Source organism: Bombina bombina, chromosome 4, assembly GCF_027579735.1.
Source record: "Bombina bombina isolate aBomBom1 chromosome 4, aBomBom1.pri, whole genome shotgun sequence".
In the NCBI taxonomy this organism is placed as follows: Eukaryota; Metazoa; Chordata; class Amphibia; order Anura; family Bombinatoridae; genus Bombina; species Bombina bombina.
In genome coordinates this window covers 835,899,124-835,921,506 of record NC_069502.1, presented here as the reverse complement: position 1 = coordinate 835,921,506, position 22,383 = coordinate 835,899,124, and the positions used below count along the sequence as shown (strand labels likewise).

The window sequence follows — 22,383 nt, the reverse complement described above, 5'->3', positions numbered from 1 at the left end:
CGTCTATATGGTTCCCTTGTCCTTTATTATTTCCTAAATGTTTAATGTTTCCTTGTGTCTCTGGGTATCTTTCTTTCCTGTTCTCTCTTTGTTTTCTTATATGTTACCTTTGTCCATACATTATGTTTATCTGACCCATTTTCTATATATTTCTCTTTCTCCTTTGTCTCTGTATTTTCCCCAAATGCCAAATCTTTTTGTTCTTCATCCTCTTTCTTTTTTTCTATGTCCCTCATTAGTTTTTTAGTTTTCTTTCTTATAATATCCTCTTTAATTTTACTCACTTTTCTGACAAGACTGTCTTTCTTGTCTGCAATCTCCTCACATTCTGGCCCTGAATTTTCTAGATTGACAATTATAACTTCATTGTCTTTTATACCAAGGTCTAAGTCAATAATTAGACCTTCCCTATATTCTATAATTAGTTGCATTAGTTTTCTGGAGGTTTCTATTAACACATTCTTCCATTTCTCAGCTAAGCTATCTGACAGTGGAAATGCACACTCCTTATGTATCAATAAACCCTTTGGAATGAGTTCTACTTCTAAGCATTTTCTGAGAAATGAGATTTCTCCTTTATATTTGACCTCTGCAACTAGGAGTTTTTCAAGCTCTTTAAATAATAGATGTGTATCAATGGTATCCCCTCCTTCTTCCAGTGTGCTAACTTCATTTATATTTTGAGCAATATCTATGTTGATGGGTTGTCCCAGATTGTTAATATAATTCATGATACTGGCTATGTTACAACGGCGGCTTAGTGGTAAACTAGGATAGAACGTTTGATATCAAAAATTGTGTAACACCTAGCGCCTGTTGTGGGAAGACCCTTGGCTAAGATAAATTGACCCCTAGTGGTCAGTACAATTACAATATTAAAAAGTGACTATCAAAGCGCCAACAAAAATAAGGCAGGGTCTATAGCTCTAATATTAAAAGTTAAATTTATTAAAATACATGTATAGTCAATTGACATCAAATAACAAAAACAATATTAAAACAATGTATAAGCAATGTGCCAAAGGTTAATGGTGTAACCCTGGTGGTCCTTTTTCAAGAACTATACTTGTTCCAAAGGTTAATGGCTTTAACCCTGGTAGTTCTTTTTCAAGACCTGTACTTTTTATACGAATACCGTCTATTCAGTTGTGAGTAACATTAATTCACAGATAATTTATAACAATTTGACAATTTTAAAAAAATTTTAAAATTATAAAATTTGACAACTTTAGAATTTTGACAATTTTTCCCTCATGGATCCATGTTAACAGTCTAAAATATTGAGATTGTTCGTGGTTGACCAATTTGGTTTAATAGTATCCTGAGTTTACAACTGATAGTGTTATTATTACTCTTTATCAGATATTGCTCACATCAGAGGCTAAAAGCAGTAGTTTGAATTGGAAGTTTGTTTAAAGCACTATCACAATGCTTTTTACACTCGCCACAGCATTTGTATTTTAAGGAATCTGTTTCATCACTAATGTTTATGCACTAGGTCTAATTCACCAAAATTGTGTAATAATATTCACTCGGATAGGTACCGACACTATCAACACACTATCAACAAACAATTTTGCACCTAACAGGCCCACTCCACTCAGTTCTTATCATCTGCAACCCAGAAGTGAAAGATCATCACGTAATTGTGATATTTCACTAAAACAATAAAAACGTGAAAACGCACCTTTATACTAATCCACTTGCATAACATAAGATCTGAGTGAGAGCCTCAATTGCAGATACACTGAAAAATCCCAGGATACTAGGGAGTTCAAACTACTGCTTTTAGCCTCTGATGTGAGCAATATCTGATAAAGAATAATAATAACACTATCAGTTGTAAACTCAGGATACTATTAAACCAAATTGGTCAACCACGAACAATCTCAATATTTTAGACTGTTAACATGGATCCATGAGGGAAAAATTGTCAAAATTCTAAAGTTGTCAAATTTTATAATTTTAAAAATTTAAAAATTGTCAAATTGTTATAAATTATCTGTGAATTAATGTTACTCACAACTGAATAGACGGTATTCGTATAAAAAGTACAGGTCTTGAAAAAGAACTACCAGGGTTAAAGCCATTAACCTTTGGAACAAGTATAGTTCTTGAAAAAGGACCACCAGGGTTACACCATTAACCTTTGGCACATTGCTTATATATTGTTTTAATATTGTTTTTGTTATTTGATGTCAATTGACTATACATGTATTTTAATGAATTTAACTTTTAATATTAGAGTTATAGACCCTGCCTTATTTTTGTTGGCGCTTTGATAGTCACTTTTTAATATTGTAATTGTACTGACCACTAGGGGTCAATTTATCTTAGCCAAGGGTCTTCCCACAACAGGCGCTAGGTGTTACACAATTTTTGATATCAAACGTTCTATCCTAGTTTACCACTAAGCCGCCGTTGTAACATAGCCAGTATCATGAATTATATTAACAATCTGAGACAACCCATCAACATAGATATTGCTCAAAATATAAATGAAGTTAGCACACTGGAAGAAGGAGGGGATACCATTGATATACATCTATTATTTAAAGAGCTTGAAAAACTCCTAGTTGCAGAGGTCAAATATAAAGGAGAAATCTCATTTCTCAGAAAATGCTTAGAACTAGAACTCATTCCAAAGGGTTTATTGATACATAAGGAGTGTGCATTTCCACTGTCAGATAGCTTAGCTGAGAAATGGAAGAATGTGTTAATAGAAACCTCCAGAAAACTAATGCAACTAATTATAGAATATAGGGAAGGTCTAATTATTGACTTAGACCTTGGTATAAAAGACAATGAAGTTATAATTGTCAATCTAGAAAATTCAGGGCCAGAATGTGAGGAGATTGCAGACAAGAAAGACAGTCTTGTCAGAAAAGTGAGTAAAATTAAAGAGGATATTATAAGAAAGAAAACTAAAAAACTAATGAGGGACATAGAAAAAAAGAAAGAGGATGAAGAACAAAAAGATTTGGCATTTGGGGAAAATACAGAGACAAAGGAGAAAGAGAAATATATAGAAAATGGGTCAGATAAACATAATGTATGGACAAAGGTAACATATAAGAAAACTGAAAGAGAGAACAGGAAAGAAAGATACCCAGAGACACAAGGAAACATTAAACATTTAGGAAATAATAAAGGACAAGGGAACCATATAGACAAAATAAAGACAGAAAAACATTTGAAAAAAGGAAATTTTAGGGAAAGATTTGACCACTATCCTTATGATTCAAGAATGAGAAATTTTAGACATAACCCCTACAGATATAATTATTATAATGGGGGGTCACCAGCTCAAAACAATATAAGAAGAAATCACTATGAGAGGAGAAATTTTGACTATGGGGGGGCATATGCCCAGGACAGATCCCATAGAAGTCAGTATAAGGGACCATATAATGATCAAAGAAGGTGGCACGAAGACAATGAACCAAGAAGGGGAAGAAGAGCATATACACCAGGTATTCATGGAGAAAGAAAAAGACAATATGGATATCAATATGGAGAAAAATATGAACAAAAACATTGGAACACATTTGACTATCCAGAAAGAAATTGGAGAGACCAAACATATTCAAAAGGACCCCACCATTGGGATGGAAGACCTCTCCACTACAAAAGAGATAACGAAGAAAGAAGACCATATGATAAAAGGGGCTATGAAGATAATTGGACAAATGACAGGAGTGAGGAAAGATTTGAGACAGCGAGGGAAGCGAGGAAACAACAGAGACCAATAAATAATCAAAATATGGAAAGACCAAAGGAAATAAAGAAAGGAGACAACAATGAGGAGAGATCCAATAAAAGTAAAGATATAGGAGTCAAAGCGCCCACGCTTCCAACATCGCAGAATATACAACTACCCCATCCATCTTCCTCCAATTCCCCTTCTTTTTTAGTACTGGACCATCATCACCACAAAGAATGGGTAGAAAACCAGCCAATAGTAAGGACAAAAATAAGAACCACAGAGGGAAAAGAGGAGGGGCAAAAATAAACAAGAAAAGAGATGGAACTGTTAATGAACAAGAGAAGAAAGATACCGTAAAAGGGATCTTCAATCTGAGTTCCCATGAGTTAAGTAAAGATGAGGCATCAGTGCTGGGACTTGGCTTATCCTTTGCACCATCTAAGAGCCTGGACAAATTTCACTCTTTTGTAAGCACAAAAGAGTTTATAAGGAAAATGACCCTCAAAAGGTTCTTTCTAAAATCTCCCTTAGAAAGAACAGGGTATGGATCAAAGAATTTTGAATATAGAATACAGGAAGATGGCTACAAACACACAGAACTTAAGCCAAAATCAACTTTCTACCCCCTGTCACATAAAGGGAATGCATTGGAGACGTTTGAGACAATAGTGTGCAGAGAGATACGTGACATCAATCTGAAAAAGTTAAGGCTAAAAAACAAAAACTTAACTACTAAACAATTTGCAACCATCAAGCAATTAGAAGAGAACCACAACCTCACGATTAAATCAGCGGATAAGGGTGGAGGAATTGTGGTGATGAATAGGTCAGACTACAATGAGGAGACTGAAAGAATCTTAAGTGATGAAAACACATACCAAAGATTAAGAGAAGATCCAACAAATGTGTACAAGAAAAAACTAACGGACCTGCTTATGGCAGCTAAAGAAGATGGTATTCTAAATGATAAAGAATACAACTATATAGATGTGAAATTTCCAAGAACACCAATCATATACCATCTTCCAAAGATACATAAAAGTCTTACTAAACCACCAGGAAGACCAATAATATCAGGGATAGGGTCCCTGAGCAGTAACCTGTCTGAATATGTGGACAGGCATCTACAGCGGTATGTTAAAGAACGTCCCTCTTATTTAAGGGACTCAACCCAAATTATCAATCTACTTGAAGACCTAGAGTGGGAAAGTCACTTCATTTTGGTGACATGCGATGTAACCGCGCTCTACACTAGTATACCCCACACTGAAGGGTTGAAAGCGGTAAGATTCTATTTGGAAAAAGATGTGGAAATTCCCACTAATCAATGTGATTTTATATTGGATAGTATCCACTATATATTACATAACAACTACTTCTGCAATAACGGGAAATTTTATAGACAAGTTTGCGGTACGGCGATGGGGACCAGGTTCGCGCCTAGCTATGCCAATCTCTACATGGCAAAATGGGAAGAGATATTTTGGGAATCTTGCCCAGCAGGCGCGGACCTGGTTCTCTATCGCCGGTACATTGATGACATCATATTAATATGGAAAGGGACACAGGAGGACCTAGAACACACTATTAGTGTCATGAACAAAAATGAAGCCAACCTACATTTTACATATGAATGGAGTTCAACAGCATTGACCTATCTGGATCTAAATATAGAGGTGAAGGGAGGGAAGATTGAAACATCTACATTTTTCAAGAAGGTGGACAGCAACAACTATGTCCACCAAACGAGTTGCCATCATACCAACTGGAAAAGCAATATCCCAAAAGGGCAACTCCTTAGGATGAAAAAGAACTGTTCGGATCCCTCTAAATGGGAAGAACAAGCCCAGATTATTAAGGCGAAGTTCATTGACAGAGGGTACAATGAAACATTATTGGACCAGAAAATAGAGGAAGTAAGAACTGTGGAAAGAAAAAATCTGACGAAATACAAAGAAAAGGTGATAAAGAATGACGAAGAGAAGGTCCCATTTATTACAGAGTACAGCCAAAACTGCCGATTAATTGAAAACATCTTCAGGAAACACTGGAGCATATTGAGAGATGATGACATCATAGGAGAGAAGCTTCCAGAAAGACCTACCTTTATATACCGAAGGACGAATAATCTAAAAAATAAGCTGGCACCGAGTACTCAAAAAAAGAAACCACCAACAATTAAAGATCCATTCGGGAAGAAGGTAAAGGGTTTTTTTCCATGTAACACATGCAAAGCATGTAGAAGTGGCATAAAAACCACAGAATTTAAATCTAATCACAGTACGAAGAAATATAAAATTGAAGAACTGATTCGATGTCACGATAGGAATGTAATCTACCTGCTCCAATGTCCTTGTGGATTACAATATGTCGGACAGACGTCAAGGCCAGTGAAAGATCGAATACGAAAGCATCTTCTCTGTATTGAGAAATTGAACAAGGAAACCGCCCTCTACAACCACTTCTTTGAAAAACACCATGGAGAGACAAATTCGTTAAAATATATAGGAATAAAAAAAGTCCAAAAGAACTGGAGAGGGGGTGATCATGAAAGAAAACTTCTGGTAGAGGAATCCAAATGGATTTTCTATATGGATTGTTTATACCCAAGAGGGTTAAACAATAAAGAGGACTTATCCCACCTCTGGAATTTAAACTAAATTATGTGACTGGAAAATCTGAACCATCAAGAACCTCTGAAAGAAAAGAACTCCCTCCTTTGAAGATTTATCCCACCATTCAATTTTAAACCAAAATATAAGATTGAAAAATGTAAGAGAAAAAGAACCCCCTTCTCTGAATATTTATCCTACCATCTGAATTTAAATTAAAATAAGAGATTGAAAAATCGGAATCATTTAAAAACCTCTGTAAGAAAAGAAAGACTCCTCTCTTTAAAGAAATTGTAGCAATCTAGCTACTGCAACAAACAAGGAAATTGGAGAGAAAAACTAAAATTATAATACAAAAAGAAACATCGAAATGCTGAAGGAACCTTACCATATTAGCAAGCTTGTCTAGAAAAATCCGAAATAGAAAAAGGAATAAAAGGAAATCCATATGTCTCTACATTGTAGTACTTGACCTCTCAATTGCACAATAATTCATTTAACAAAGTTCAAGAGCTACTATAAATCTTGAATAGAAGGAATTACTATATATGAGACTAAGACGTTCCCAAGAGAAGATCCCCTTCTTGGAAATAGTCCCCCTTTTAAAATGGCCCTGCCAACTTGTCAAAAAATTCCATTTATTAACTTATTCATCAAATAGTACGGAACAAGTGATCCATTAGTGACTAAAGGGTGACCCCCTGAATTTTAAAATAATAAATAAATAAATAATTATAGGACTAGTAGCAATTACAAAGTGTCCACTTTACATGCTATATAAAAGATCTGTAAATATAAAAATGCAGAAAACACTTCCTCAAAAGCTGACTTTTTAGATTAAAGTATAAAATAATCCATAAAACAAAGAATAATGAGTACAGAATGTATATGAAGAAGCACAGAGCACTTCAATACATTCAGAAAATAATGGAAAAGGGAAATTTTGTTAAAAATAAAAATCAAATGAAAGTTTGATAAAATACTGCTTGCAATGTGCATTGGAACAAAATTCTAAATGCAGATAAGAGACAATACATACTTTAAAATGATAAAATTGTCCTTAATATTAGAAATAAGATCCGTGAAAGGAATAAAAGATAATAGAAGAAGAAAACGATAGTAAGATTTATTAAACACGAAAAGCCAGTAGCCGGAAAAGTGGTAAAACAAAAGATATTATACAAACACTCTAGTTATTAATGGCCTCTGTGAATAATCATTAGCAAACACAGGAAAAGATATAGGTATATCTACAGGTTGGGGTACCCCATCCAGATAAGGGAAAAAGTGAAGTACTCTCATTTTTAAGAGGGTGACAGATTGATCACTGCTAACAAAGGAGATGTATCACGATAAAAAACCACACACCCCTAACATTAGCCAATTATATAAGGGAAACACTGTTTATCTGACCAATAGCAACGATGGAAAATCGGCAAATTCTATGCCTCACACTGTCTATCTGACCAATAGCAGTGATGGAAAATCGGCAAATTCTATGTCTCACACCCCCACGATTAGCCAATCATGTAAAGGATATTAATATTAGCCAATTACGTAAGGGAAACACTGTTTATCTGACCAATAGTAACGATGGTAAATTTTCTGTCTCACACCCCTAAGACTAGCCAATCATGTAAAGGAAAAAGAATTCTCACTGACCAATAGGAACAACGAAAAACCGGCAAATGTGAATTAGAATATACGAGATGTATGTTAGTAAACTAAATACCGGTTTCAGAATATACAAACTGGAAAACTATGGAATAAAGTAGAAAAGAAAGAGACCGGCTAAATACGAGAAAAATAAATTATAGAACAGACGAGGTAGAACATTCACTTCCGGGACCGCGAAAAGGTCACAGCAGAAGTAGTATAAAGCTATCTTAGTTAACAAACACAAACCAGTCTTGAAAAAGGTCGAGGAACGACCGAAACGCGTTGGCTGGTAAGAGCATTTTCAATCTTTAGATTCACATTTGGCAGTCTGCACTATTGTTATTTCTGTTTTTACAGAAGGACCGCTTTGCACAGAATTGCCCACTACAGCAGGGAGAGATCTGCTAATGACCGTAAACACACTGAAGACTGACACTCACACTGAATAGGATTATAGCCTATCCACTGGCCCTGGGAATATATACCCATCAGGGAATTTAATCATCCACTGAAAATACTTTGGACATATACTTTTTAGAAGATTTTCGAGAGGAGTTGTTTAGATGTTACTACATTCACTCTATTTCACTCACATCACGAACAGAAATCCATAAATATAGACACTGCTAAGTTGTTTTTATAATCCGTGAACCAAATATCTGTAACACACAGAAATTTGTTAAGACCGGAGCACCAGTTTCACGTTATTTATTTGTTCATTTTTTATTGTTTATTATTGTTTGTTTAATGGTTGAAACACATATTTGAATTGGAAGTTTGTTTAAAGCACTATCACAATGCTTTTTACACTCGCCACAGCATTTGTATTTTAAGGTATTTTAAGGAATCTGTTTCATCACTAATGTTTATGCACTAGGTCTAATTCACCAAAATTGTGTAATAATATTCACTCGGATAGGTACCGACACTATCAACACACTATCAACAAACAATTTTGCACCTAACAGGCCCACTCCACTCAGTTCTTATCATCTGCAACCCAGAAGTGAAAGATCATCACGTAATTGTGATATTTCACTAAAACAATAAAAGCGTGAAAACGCACCTTTATACTAATCCACTTGCATAACATAAGATCTGAGTGAGAGCCTCAATTGCAGATACACTGAAAAATCCCAGGATACTAGGGAGTTCAAACTACTGTTTTTAGCCTCTGATGTGAGCAATATCTGATAAAGAGTAATAATAACACTATCAGTTGTAAACTCAGGATACTATTAAACCAAATTGGTCAACCACGAACAATCTCAATATTTTAGACTGTTAACATGGATCCATGAGGGAAAAATTGTCAAAATTCTAAAGTTGTCAAATTTTATAATTTTAAAAATTTTAAAATTTTAAAATTGTTATAAATTATCTGTGAATTAATGTTACTCACAACTGAATAGACGGTATTCGTATAAAAAGTACAGGTCTTGAAAAAGAACTACCAGGGTTAAAGCCATTAACCTTTGGAACAAGTATAGTTCTTGAAAAAGGACTACCAGGGTTACACCATTAACCTTTGGCACATTGCTTATATATTGTTTTAATATTGTTTTTGTTATTTGATGTCAATTGACTATACATGTATTTTAATAAATTTAACTTTTAATATTAGAGTTATAGACCCTGCCTTATTTTTGTTGGCGCTTTGATAGTCACTTTTTAATAAAGGAAATAATTTATCAGGTAAGCATAAGTTGTGTGTTTAGGGCACTTTACTGTGAGGTGCAAGGGCTTTTTGCCAGTGGCGCAGTGTTCACAGCAGCATCACCATGTGCAGCAGTTGCCTTGTATCAACCGTGTTTCATTTTAATAACACGTTTTCTACAATGTGGCTGCTATATTAGAAGTAAACCTGTTCAGTACAGCCTGACTTTACAGTGCTTGATTGTAGCAGCTGCATAAATTCAATGCTAAAAAAGCCATCTTCCTTTCCAAACATGATTTAAAAACCACTAAAATCATGTAAAAATGTTGCCACCAATTAGCATGCGCTATCCAGGGCACTGAACAAAAAATGGGCCGGCTCCTAAGCTTGGATTCCTTATTTTTCAAATATAGATAGCAAGAGAACAAAGAAAAATTGATAATAGGAGTAAATTAGAAAGTTGCTTAAAATTGCCTGCTCTGTCTGAATCATGAATGATAAAATTTGGATTTAGTATCCATTTAATGATTTTTTTTTGTTCTCAATTAACAATGGTAATGGCATAGTGTACATTGCAAATATATAGGAGTTCCATGAAGTACCCTATATAACACCTTCACAGCTATGTTCTAATTCTCTAATACACACAGGGACAACGGCAAAGGCAAGTAATTATGTGACATATCTGAGAGAAGTATGGCAAGTGTATGCATGTGATATTTCATGGATTCAGGGCACAGGTGAGTGTACATGTGTGATGTGCTTGATGGATACACAGCACAGGTGAGTGTACATGTGTGATGTGTCTGAGGGATACAGGGCACAGGTGAGTGTACGTGTGTGATGTGACTGAGGGATACAGGGCACAGGTGAGTGTACGTGTGTGATGTGTCTGAGGGATACAGGGTACAGGTGAGTGTACATGTGTGATGTGTCTGAGGGATACAGGGCACAGGTGAGTGTACATGTGTGATGTGTCTGAGGGATACAGGGCACAGGTGAGTGTACGTGTGTGATGTGTCTGAGGGATACAGGGCACAGGTGAGTGTACATGTGTGATGAGTCTGAGGGATACAGGGCACAGGTGAGTGTACGTGTGTGATGTGTCTGACGGATACAGGGTACAGGTGAGTGTACATGTGTGATGTGTCTGAGGGATACAGGGCACAGGTGAGTGTACGTGTGTGATGTGTCTGAGGGATACAGGGCACAGGTGAGTGTACATGTGTGTGATGTGACTGAGGGATACAGGGCACAGGTGAGTGTACATGTGTGATGTGCTTGAGGGATACAGGGCACAGGTGAGTGTACGTGTGTGATGTGTCTGAGGGATGCAGGACACAGGTGAGTGTACATGTGTGATGTGTCTGAGGGATACAGGGCACAGGTGAGTGTATATGTGTGATGTGTCTGAGGGATACAGGGCACAGGTGAGTGTACATGTGTGATGTGCTTGAGGGATACAGGGCACAGGTGAGTGTACGTGTGTAATGTGTCTGAGGGATACAGGGCACAGGTGAGTGTACATGTGTGATGTGTCTGAGGGATACAGGGCACAGGTGAGTGTACATATGTGATGTGTCTGAGGGATACAGGGCACAGGTGAGTGTACATGTGTGATGTGTCTGAGGGATACAGGGCACAGGTGAGTGTAGGTGTGTGATGTGTCTGAGGGATACAGGGTACAGGTGAGTGTACGTGTGTGATGTGTCTGAGGGATACAGGGCACAGGTGAGTGTACGTGTGTGATGTGTCTGAGGGATACAGGGCACAGGTGAGTGTACGTGTGTGATGTGTCTGAGGGATACAGGGCACAGGTGAGTGTACGTGTGTGTGATGTGTCTGAGGGATACAGGGCACAGGTGAGTGTACGTGTGTGTGATGTGTCTGAGGGATACAGGGCACAAGTGAATGTACGTATGTGATGTGCCTGAGTGATACAGGGTACAGGTGAGTGTACGTGTGTGATGTGTCTGAGGGATACAGGGCACAGGTGAGTGTACGTGTGTGATGTGTCTGAGGGATACAGGGCACAGGTGAGTGTACGTGTGTGATGTGTCTGAGGGATACAGGGCACAGGTGAGTGTACATATGTGATGTGTCTGAGGGATACAGGGCACAGGTGAGTGTACATGTGTGATGTGTCTGAGGGATACAGGGCACAGGTGAGTGTAGGTGTGTGATGTGTCTGAGGGATACAGGGTACAGGTGAGTGTACGTGTGTGATGTGTCTGAGGGATACAGGGCACAGGTGAGTGTATGTGTGTGATGTGTCTGAGGGATACAGGGCACAGGTGAGTGTACGTGTGTGATGTGCCTGAGGGATACAGGGCACAGGTGAGTGTATGTGTGTGATGTGTCTGAGGGATACAGGGCACAGGTGAGTGTACATGTGTGATGTGCCTGAGGGATACAGGGTACAGGTGAGTGTACGTGTGTGATGTGCCTGAGGGATACAGGGTACAGGTGAGTGTACATGTGTGATGTGTCTGAGGGATTCAGGGCACAGGTGAGTGTACATGTGTGATGTGCCTGAGGGATACAGGGTACAGGTGAGTGTACGTGTGTGATGTGTCTGAGGGATACAGTTCACAGGTGAGTGTACATGTGTGATGTGTCTGAGGGATACAGCGCACAGGTGAGTGTACATGTGTGATGTGTCTGAGGGATACAGGGCACAGGTGAGTGTACGTGTGTGTGATGTGTCTGAGGGATACAGGGCACAAGTGAATGTACGTATGTGATGTGCCTAAGTGATACAGGGTACAGGTGAGTGTACGTGTGAGATGTGTCTGAGGGATACAGGGCACAGGTGAGTGTACATGTGTGATGTGTCTGAGGGATACAGGGCACAGGTGAGTGTGCGTGTGTGATGTGTCTGAGGGATACAGGGCACAGGTGAGTGTACGTGTGTGATGTGTCTGAGGGATACAGGGCACAGGTGAGTGTACATGTGTGATGTGTGTGAGGGATGAAGGGCACAGGTGAGTGTACATGTGACACGTGTTTGGGGGAGCAGGGCACAGATGAGGGTAGACGTGTGACATTCATATTTTAGAATTTCCCTGTGCAGTGCTAAAATGTGACCATATTTACATGACCTATACAGGTGATGTTATGACTGAGGTCGTACTTAATGCTGATTTAAGTCCGTATCTAAATTGTTCACTGGAAGCTGGGAAGCAGAAATTCAGTGACAATATCAGTACAGGTGAGTGCACGTGTGTGATGTGTCTTAGAGATACAGATACAGGTTGTTATTGTGATAAGTTTTTAAAGCCTAATAAAACACATAAATAAATACCTGTTATTTGTAGGTGATTGTGATATAATTTAAAGTGATGGTAAACTTTAAACAATCAAATGCCATAAATGTAATCTTTGCCATTAAATAAAGTATATGTGTACTTTTTTTGTTTTTAATCCATCTGTGAAAGGGTTAAATTAGTTCATTTAATAATGCTTCTTTTACAATGTTATGCCGGCCCACATGAATGAACTTTTTTTTTCTTTTTTAATGACAAATCCAGTGAACATCCAATCAACATGTGTCATTTGACAATCTTGAAGTCCAGCCCCTTAAAAGCCTATGTACAGGGTGGGTGGGAGTGCTCTATACATCACAGTCCAGCCAAAAGAGGAAATGAAGGGGGCGGAGTAACAGACAATACCAATTAGGATTATAAATCTTTTATTATAAAATATATATACACTTGAAAAAAAATGATGTGGTTTTACTTGCAAACTAATATATTTTTTTATTGCAACATTCTTATAGTCTTAATTTTTACTTCACTTTAAAGGGACACTAAACCCAATTTTTTCTTTCACGATTCAGATAGAGAAGGCAATTTTAAACAACTTTCTAATTTACTCCTACTATCAATTTTTCTTTGTTCTCTTGCTATCTTTATTTAAAAAGCAGGAATTTAAAGCTTAGGAGCCTGTCCATTTTAGGTTCAGCACCCTGGATAGCGCTTGCTTATTTGTGGCTACATTTCGCAAACCAATAAGCACGCATAACCCAGGTTCTGAAGCAAAAATGGGCAGGCTCTTAAGCTTTACATTTCTGCTTTTTAAATAAAGATAGCAAGAGAACAAATAAATATTGTTACTAGGAGCAATTTAGAAAGTTGCTTAAAATTGCATGCTCTATCTGAATTATTAAAGAAAACAATTGGGTTTAGTTTCCCTTTAAGTTGGACTGAAAGTCTAGTCGAGATGTAATGCTGCAGCACAGGGGGATGATTTGGCTCAGCAGTGATATTTTGTTTATCAAACAGAAATACAACCCACATTTTTTCTTTCATTATTTAGACAGAGCATGTGATTTTAAACAACTTTATCATTTACTTACATTATCTAATTTTTTGCTCTTCTTTGTTGAAAAGGATACCTAGGTAGACTCAGGAGCTGCTGATTGGTGACTGCACATAAATGCCTCATTATTGGCTCACCCAGTGCATTTAACTAGCTCCTAGTTGTGCATTGCTGCTTCTTCAACAAAGGATACAAAGAGAATGAAGCAAATTAGATAATAAATGTATATGGAAAGTTGCTTATTGAATGCTCTATCTGAATCATGAAAGAAAAAATTAGGTTTCATGTCCCTTTAAAGAAATAAATTATTTTGTATGAAGTTTATGAAATCTCTTAAAGGGACTACAAAGTCAAATTAAACTTAAATGGATTTTATAGCTCATACAATTTTAAGCAACATTTCAATTTAATTTGATCAGCAATTTTGCTTAGTTCTCTTGGTATTCATTCACCTGGCAGCAGTGTTTGCAGCAATGTTTATAGCAATGTTATACATAGTTACAGACACTGCTGTCAGAATGCTACAGACACTCTGTGGCAACAGAGTTTGCAACTGTGTATAACATTGCTATAAAGATTGTTGCAAACACTGCTGCCGGATGTCTAAGGATACTTACAAGCTTCTGAGCTCACCTAGGATTACTATTTAACAAAAGTGTGCTATGTGAACTAAGCAAATTTGATAATACAAGTAAATTGGAAAGTTGCTTAAAATTGCTGGGTAAAAAAAAAAAATGGAGGCTATATAAGATAGAAACACATAAAGACACCAGGGGGCGCTATCCAATCCCAAATAAATTAGAAATATAAAAAGTTGGTAGTCCTCCAATGTGCTGTCTGGCCTGGATGCTCTTTGTCCAGAGATGGTCAGTCTCTACACAAGATATATCTGTAGGGTATCAAGAAAAAAACACAAAGGCGCCTAATGACCTAGTACAGTCCTGGAAGGAAATAAGTGAAAAGCAAAATACTACTCACATATTCAAACACCTTAATAGGCATTTAAAGGCAGGCTGGAGCCTTTCACTAGTCCAGCTAACTGAGTGACATAGAATCTGGTCCACTGTGGATTGGAGCCAAAAGAATGTGAAGGATCCCTATAATAGGACATAAAACCACATGGCCTAGTACAGTCTGATTCAGTTGCACAAGGTTATAATATGACACACTTACATACGTGCAGCACTATTATGTGCTATACAGGCGTGCTGCAACTTCTCAGCCGCACAGCTTACTGTCCTCCAGAAAACAGTTCATATTGGTCCCACAAGGAGGAAACAGAATAGCCAAATTCAAAAGCAAGCAAGTGTATATGATAAAAGTTACATTTATAAAAACAGCAGCCTTTGTGTTTTTTTTTTTAAACATTCATCGTTCAGCAATTTTAAGGGACATTCCGGTCAAAATTGAAATGCACATTGATGCATTACTTTTTTCAATTGTAACATATTTACAATATACATGTATTTGCCAAAATGTTTCTAGTAAAACTTTTTTTTGTTAACATTTTTCTCTGCATGTGCATGTGAAGCATAGTTAGCTATTCTCATACACCAGCAAAATACTGCAACTGCTCAGAACGCCAGTGGGGCTTGTAAAACACACAATAGAGCAAGGTTGATAGTCATATAATGACATGCTGTAACAGATTAGAGCATGTCATTTTTGGACTATTATGGCTCTTTAAATCTTACACCTGAGAAAGCTGTAGGGGTCATAACCTGTCCTATACCCTTGTAGTGGACACTAATTCTGAACTGTAAAAATGTTCTCAAGATAAAATAATTGTCATTAATAAATAACATTACTCCTTTGTGTTTTTTTTTACAGGTAACCTCACAAACTGCAGTAATCCTAGTTATGGTCAGAGTGCTGTTGCTTCTTTCAGTCTTTTTCAGAATCAAAGAAGCCACATGGGAAATGTATGTTCTGAATGTGGAAAATGCTTTACTCACAAATGGGAACTTAGTAGACATTTGAAAATTCATACAGGTGATAAACCATTTTCATGTTCTGTATGTGGGAAATGTTTTACTCAGAAATCACAACTTGATAGACATCAGAAAATTCATACAGGAGAGAAAGCAATTTCGTGTTCTGACTGTGGGAAAAGTTTTACTCGGAAATCAGATTATATTACACATCAGAAAGTTCATACAGGAGAGACAGTATTTTCATGTTCTGAATGTGGGAAATGTTTTACTCTGAAATCATCTCTTATTACTCATCAGAAAATTCATGCAGCAAAGAAAGCATTTTCGTGTTCTGAATGTGGGAAATGTTTTACTCAGAAATCACATCTTTTTAGGCATCAGAAAATTCACACAGTGGAGAAAGAATTTTCGTGTTCTGAATGTGGGAAATGTTTTAATCAGAAATCAAATCTTATTACTCATCAGAAAATTCATATTAAGAAAAATCAGAGCTTATCCTCTTACATGCAGATGGTGACACGTCCCCATAATGTATAGAGTGCTGATAATGACTATATGTCATTCTCTGGGGGCAAATGTTTGCAGCTGTTTGAAGCCCCCTCTACACCTTAAGCGATTACAAAAAACGCCCAATGTGTTTGCCATCTCTGGGAGATCCAGAGTCTCTGTATAGGTTGGAACCTCTATTTGAGTAGAGGTTCATAAGGGGGGCCCCTATGTGCAGATCAAAGTTACACAAATATACACAAAGGACCTTATTTATATGTTGATGAACACTTCTTTGAAATGTAGATACTGCTGAGTGCATTAAAGTCAGCTGATTACTGAGGTGACAGTATTTCGTTAGCTGTATTTTAAATTGATCAGGTGTATAGGTGTGCAGAGTGAGCCCCTACGTTAACATCAAAAAGGCATGTATTTTTTTTTAATATATTTTGTTACCTAATACAATTATCGATCCACAATTATATTTACTATAAAAAACAACAACTTTGCACTGTTTTATTTACATCCTTGTTTATTAAAATTGTAATAAAAATATTATTTTTTTTCACATCTTTTTCAGTCTTTAAATATAGAAAACAGGTTAAACTTAATTGGGGAAACTTTTTATTAATTTGGTAATTTGTTGGCCCACTGTGGGCACCTACATTGGTGGTAATGTGTACCTAAGTCGGCGGTTAAGGGGAGTGTGGAGACTGATACTTGTCTACTATTTGAATACAGGCAACAAATATATATATAATAATAGTGCTGTCTCCCTCCGTTACCTCTGAGCCCGCTGCGGGTTCACTTACCATAAAATTTATAGCGAATTACAGTTTTTACCCTCCGAAGAAATATTTACTTAATTGTGACACACAGGAGGTTACTCCTTTACCTGAGAGCACACAGTGTCATTTTCTTTTATACTGTGCTATTTTCTTTTCTTTTTTATTTCAATATAACTTGATGCAACGATTTTATTAAAAGTGGCATGGTCTCTCACGCGTCCCAGCAAATCCAGTTAAAACTCAGGCTTTCCTGAAGTGTGTTTCAGACCTGGAGTTTCACATGCCAGTTCCTTTTCAGGGACAAGGTCTGGGGTTTTATTCAAAACTATTCATTGTCGCAAAGAAGGAAATTTCATTAAGAGCAATTCTGGATCTGAAAATTTTGAATCATTATGTAAGAGTACCGATTTTTCAAATGGTGACTTTAAGGTCTGTTCTGCCTTTTATTCAGCAAGGACATTTTAGGTCCACAATGGATTGCAGGATGTATACCTTCATATTCCGATTAATTCAGATCATTATCAGTTCCTGAGATTCTCTTTTCTAGACAAGCGTTACCAATTTGTTGCTTTTCCATTTGGACTAGCAACCGCTCAAAGAATCTTTTTTTAAAGGTTCTTGGTGCCCTGCTTTATGGAAATCAGAGAGCAGGGTATTGTGGTGTTTCCTTATTTGGACGATATCTTGGTACTAGCTAAGTCTTTCCGTTCTGCAGAATCTCACACTAATCAACTAGTGTTGTTTCTTCGAAAACATGGTTGATCAATTTTTACAAATTTTTTCTTGATTCCTCAGACAAGGGTCAGTCACCTTTTTAGGTTTCCAGATAGATTCAGTGTCCATGACTCTGTCTCTAACAGACAAAAGACGTATGAAAGTGGTTGCAGCCTGTCGGCACCTTCAGTCTCAGTCATTCCCTTCAGTGGTTATGTGCATGGAAAGTTTAGGTCTCATGACTGCAGCATTGGACGCGATTCCCTTTGCTCATTCTCACATGAGACCTCTCCAGCTTTGTTTGCTGAATCCATGGTGCAGGGATTATACAAAGATATCACAAGTAATATCCTTAAATCCCAATGTTTGACACTCTCTGACGTGGTGGTAAATCACTAGCGTTTAGTTCAGGGGGCTTCTTTGTTCGGCTATCCTGGACTATGATCTCTACAGATCCAAGGCTTTCAGGTTGGGGAGCTGTTTGGGGATCTCTGACAGCACAAGGGGTTTGCAAATCTCAAGAGGCGAGATTACCAATCAATATTTTAGAACTCCGTGCAATTCTCAGAGCTCTTCAGTTTTGGCCTCTGTTGAAGAGAGAACTGTTCATTTATTTTCAAACAGACAATATCACATACAGTGGCATTTGTCAATCAGCAGGGTGGGACTCACAGTCCACAAGCTATGAAGAAGTATCTCAGATACTTGCTTGGGTGGAATCCAGTTCCTGTCTAATTTCTGTGGTGCATATCCCAGGTATAGACATTGGGAGGCGGATTATCTCAGCCGTCAGACTTTACATCCTGGGGAGTGGTTCCTCCATCCAGATGTGTTTTCTCAGACTGTTCAGATATGGGGTCTTCTACAGATGGATCTGATCGTTTGTGTTGCTGGTGGCTCCAGCATGGCTTCACAGGTTTTGGTATGCAGGTCTTGTTCGGATGTCCAGCTGCCAACCTTGGCCACTTCTGTTAAGGCCGGACCTACTGTCTCAAGGTCCGCTTTTCCATCAGATTTTCAATCATTGAATTTGAAGGTATGGAAATTGATCGCTTAGTGCTAAGTCATAGTGGTTTCTCTGACTCAGTGATTAATACTATGTTACAAGCTAGTAAATCTATCTCTTGAAAGATTTATTATCGAGTTTGGAAGACTTACATTTCATGGTGTTCTCATAAATTCTCTTGGCATTCTTTTAGAGTTGCAAGAATTTTAGTTTCTTCAGGATGGTTTGGATAAGGTTTTGTCTGCAAGTTCCTTGAAGGGACAAATCTCTGCTCTTTCTGTTTTATTCACAGAAAAATAGCTAAACTTCCTGATATTCTCTGTTTTGTACAGACTTTAGTTCGTATTTAAGCCTGTCATTAAATCAATCTCTCCTCCTTGGAGTCTTAATTTTGTTTGGAGGGCTTTACAGGCTCCTCCATATTGAGCCTATGCATTCTTTGGACATTTAACTACTTTCTTGGAAAGTGTTGTTCCTTTTGGCCATCTCTTCTGCTAGAAGAGTTTCTGAGCTATCTGCTCTTTCTTGTGAATCTCCTCTTCTGATTTTCATCAGGATAAGGCGGTTTTGCGGACTTCATTTAAATTTTTTCCTAAAGTTGTGAATTCTAACAACATTAGTAGAGAAATTGTTGTCCCTTCCTTGTGTCCTAATCCTAAGAATTCTTTGGAAAGATCCTTACATTCTTTGGATGTGGTGAGAGCTTTGAAATATTATATTGAAGCTACTAAAGATTTCAGGAAGACTTCTAGTCTATTTGTTATATTTTCTGGTCCTAGGAAAGGTCAGAAAACTTCTATTTCTTTGGTTTCTTGGTTAAAGCTTTTGATTCTTCAAGCTTATTGGAGTCGGGTCAGGCCCCGCCTCAGAGAATTACAGCTCATTCTACTAGATCAGTCTCCACTTCGTGGGCTTTTAAGAATGAAGCTTCAGTTGATCAAATTTGCAAAGCGGCAACTTGGTCTTCTTTGCATACATTTACTAAATTCTACCGTTTTGATGTATTTGCTTCTTCAGAAGCAGTTTTTGGTAGAAAAGTTCTTCAGGCAGCTGTTTCAGTTTGATTCTTCTGCTGATGTTTTAAGTTTTTCTTGTCATTTAAAGTATAAACTTATATTTTGGGTTGTGGATTATTTTTTAAGCGGAAAATGGCTGTTGTTTATTTTTATCTCTCCCTCTCTAGTGACTCTTGCGTGGAGTTCCACATCTTGGGTATTGATAACCCATACGTCACTAGCTCATGGACTCTTGCCAATTACATGCAAGAAAACATAATTTATGTAAGAATTTACCTGATAAATTAATTTCTTTCATATTGGCAAGAGTCCATGAGGCCCACCCTTTTTTATGGTGGTTATGATTTTTTTGTATAAAGCACAATTATTTCCAAATTCCTTTGTTGATGCTTTTTACTCCTTTCTTTATCACCCCACTACTTGGCTATTCGTTAAACTGAATTGTGGGTGTGGTGAGGGGTGTATTTGTAGGCAGGGATAGGCACGAACCAAGGCTGTGGCGGACATTTTCTAAAGTAAAGACCTTAGTGAAGGACACCAAGGAACATTTCAAATTAAAAACATCATTATATAGTGCTGAATGTTATTATACTGATGCAGAAACCACTGATCCTATAACCAGCCCTCCTCTGGCTATACCCATGTGCCATTGTCCCTTCTGTGTCTTTGTACAGGGCTGGGTTTCATTATACAGATGCAGATACACATCCAGCATTTCACTCTGACTTTATTTATTCCATAACTTATCACCCAATATCGCTAGCAGTCTCTTGACAAGTCACTAACTTTATTCACACTACATATTCTCCCTTTCCTATTATTTAATCAGAAAGAAAAGATATACTAAGGTTGTGAATCACAACCGTAGTATATATTTTCTTTCTAATTAAATACTACTTATAATAAACCTCAGGTGCTGGATAAAGTGCTTTACCTTAGCATATAAAGCTCCAGGGAAACAGTGGCAGCTTGCTTCTTGAATCTTCCCTCTCTCTCAGTCTAACTCAGTCATTTTCCCGGTACTAAGCAGCATCACGTGGGAGTGGCCACAACCCTGCGAAACGTGACGCCTCGTGTGTCAAGGAGGAGTCAGGACCAGCATTCATCTGTCCTACTCCTCCCTCCCCACAGCAAAATGGGCGGCGGACACTGCAAGGGCCAGTCATGGACACCAGTGTCCGTGTACGGACACCTTGCCTATCCCTGTTTGTAGGCATTTGAGGTTTGGGAAACTTTGCCCCTCCTGGTAGGATTGTATATCCCATATGTCACTAGCTCATGGACTCTTGCCAATATGAAAGAAATTAATTTATCAGGTAAATTCTTACATAAATTATGTTTTTAGTTTTCTTTAAATTTTGCTGAAAATCCAATAGTAATAAAATATAAAGCTGTTTAGCCAGGAAATCCTTTTACATTTAGATCTGCAAGAATTAACTGATCTATAAAGATCCCTGAATATACATATTTCGATCAGTACTATCTGGGAGAAATGTGTGATTATTTCTACTGTGAAAACTCTAGAAACTTTTTCTTTCCAATGGCAAGGAGAGTCCACTAATCCATTCTAATTACTAGTGGGAATTCAACTCCTGGCCACCAGGAGGAGGCAAAGAACACCCCAGCAATGCTGTTAAGTATCACTCCCACTTCCCATAAACCCCCAGTCATTCTTTGCCTTATACATGTGGGATGATGTGTGAAGATGGTGTCTGAAGTAAATCAAGTATTTAATCCTTTAATGGGTAGTTTCCCTGCAAGCAAGGATTGGGGCAATGCTGTGTCTATGTAATTCTCTTTAGTAAGAGTAATGGTGGCTATTAGCTGTTGGAGGTCGGTAACTCCAACAATTATGCTAACACCTTTTATAGAAAACCAGGGTTGGTTACTCTGTTTTTCTTGTATCTTCAGGTCCCTGTCAGTGGTCAGATGAGGCTAACAGACCTAGAGCTGCTGTGACTGTTCCACAGCAGAAGACCCTAGAGGGTAAGTTCTTTCTTATATTTATCAAGGAGTATCAGTGGAAGGACTGGGATATCGGATTCTTTCTTATATTTATCAAGGAGTATCAGTGGACGGACTGGGATATCGGACCTAGTAGGACCTGCTTCCCTCAGGAGGGGTTTGTATGTTATAATTTATTAAAAGATCTGCAGGTTTGGAATATTTGCGGCGGAGCAGCTTCTTGGATGAAATAGCCAACACAATCATGGCCACTTCTATAGCCTTAAGACTGGTCATAATAGCACAGACCCAGGCTTTATGGGGAGTGGGGGCTGTTCAAACCTCCCATTTGGCTGTTACATATTTAAGGGTTGAAATTTGGAGACTGACGACTGAAAATAGTACTGAAAATAGTATTCCCTCACGCTCCCATCTCTGCCCAGTGTACTTGTATAGTTGCTTTCTCTACAAGGGGGCTCAGTATTTCTAAAGACAGATCTCCTCATGTACTACTTGTTAATTTCTCCAACATTGGTGTGTC

General features: G+C 37.7%; 1 protein-coding gene across 1 annotated transcript in view; it reads left to right on the top strand.

The window, feature by feature from the left end:
• LOC128657196 (oocyte zinc finger protein XlCOF6.1) overlaps nt 1–16,942 on the top strand; it is a 54,571-nt gene extending 37,629 nt beyond the window's left edge. Inside the window, exons 7-8 of the mRNA XM_053711448.1 lie at nt 12,744–12,845; nt 15,785–16,942. Coding sequence (XP_053567423.1) covers nt 12,744–12,845; nt 15,785–16,425 — 743 coding nt within the window. The 3' untranslated portion in view covers nt 16,426–16,942. The remainder of the gene's footprint in view (nt 1–12,743; nt 12,846–15,784) is intronic.
• The last annotated feature ends 5,441 nt before the right edge of the window (nt 16,943–22,383 follow it).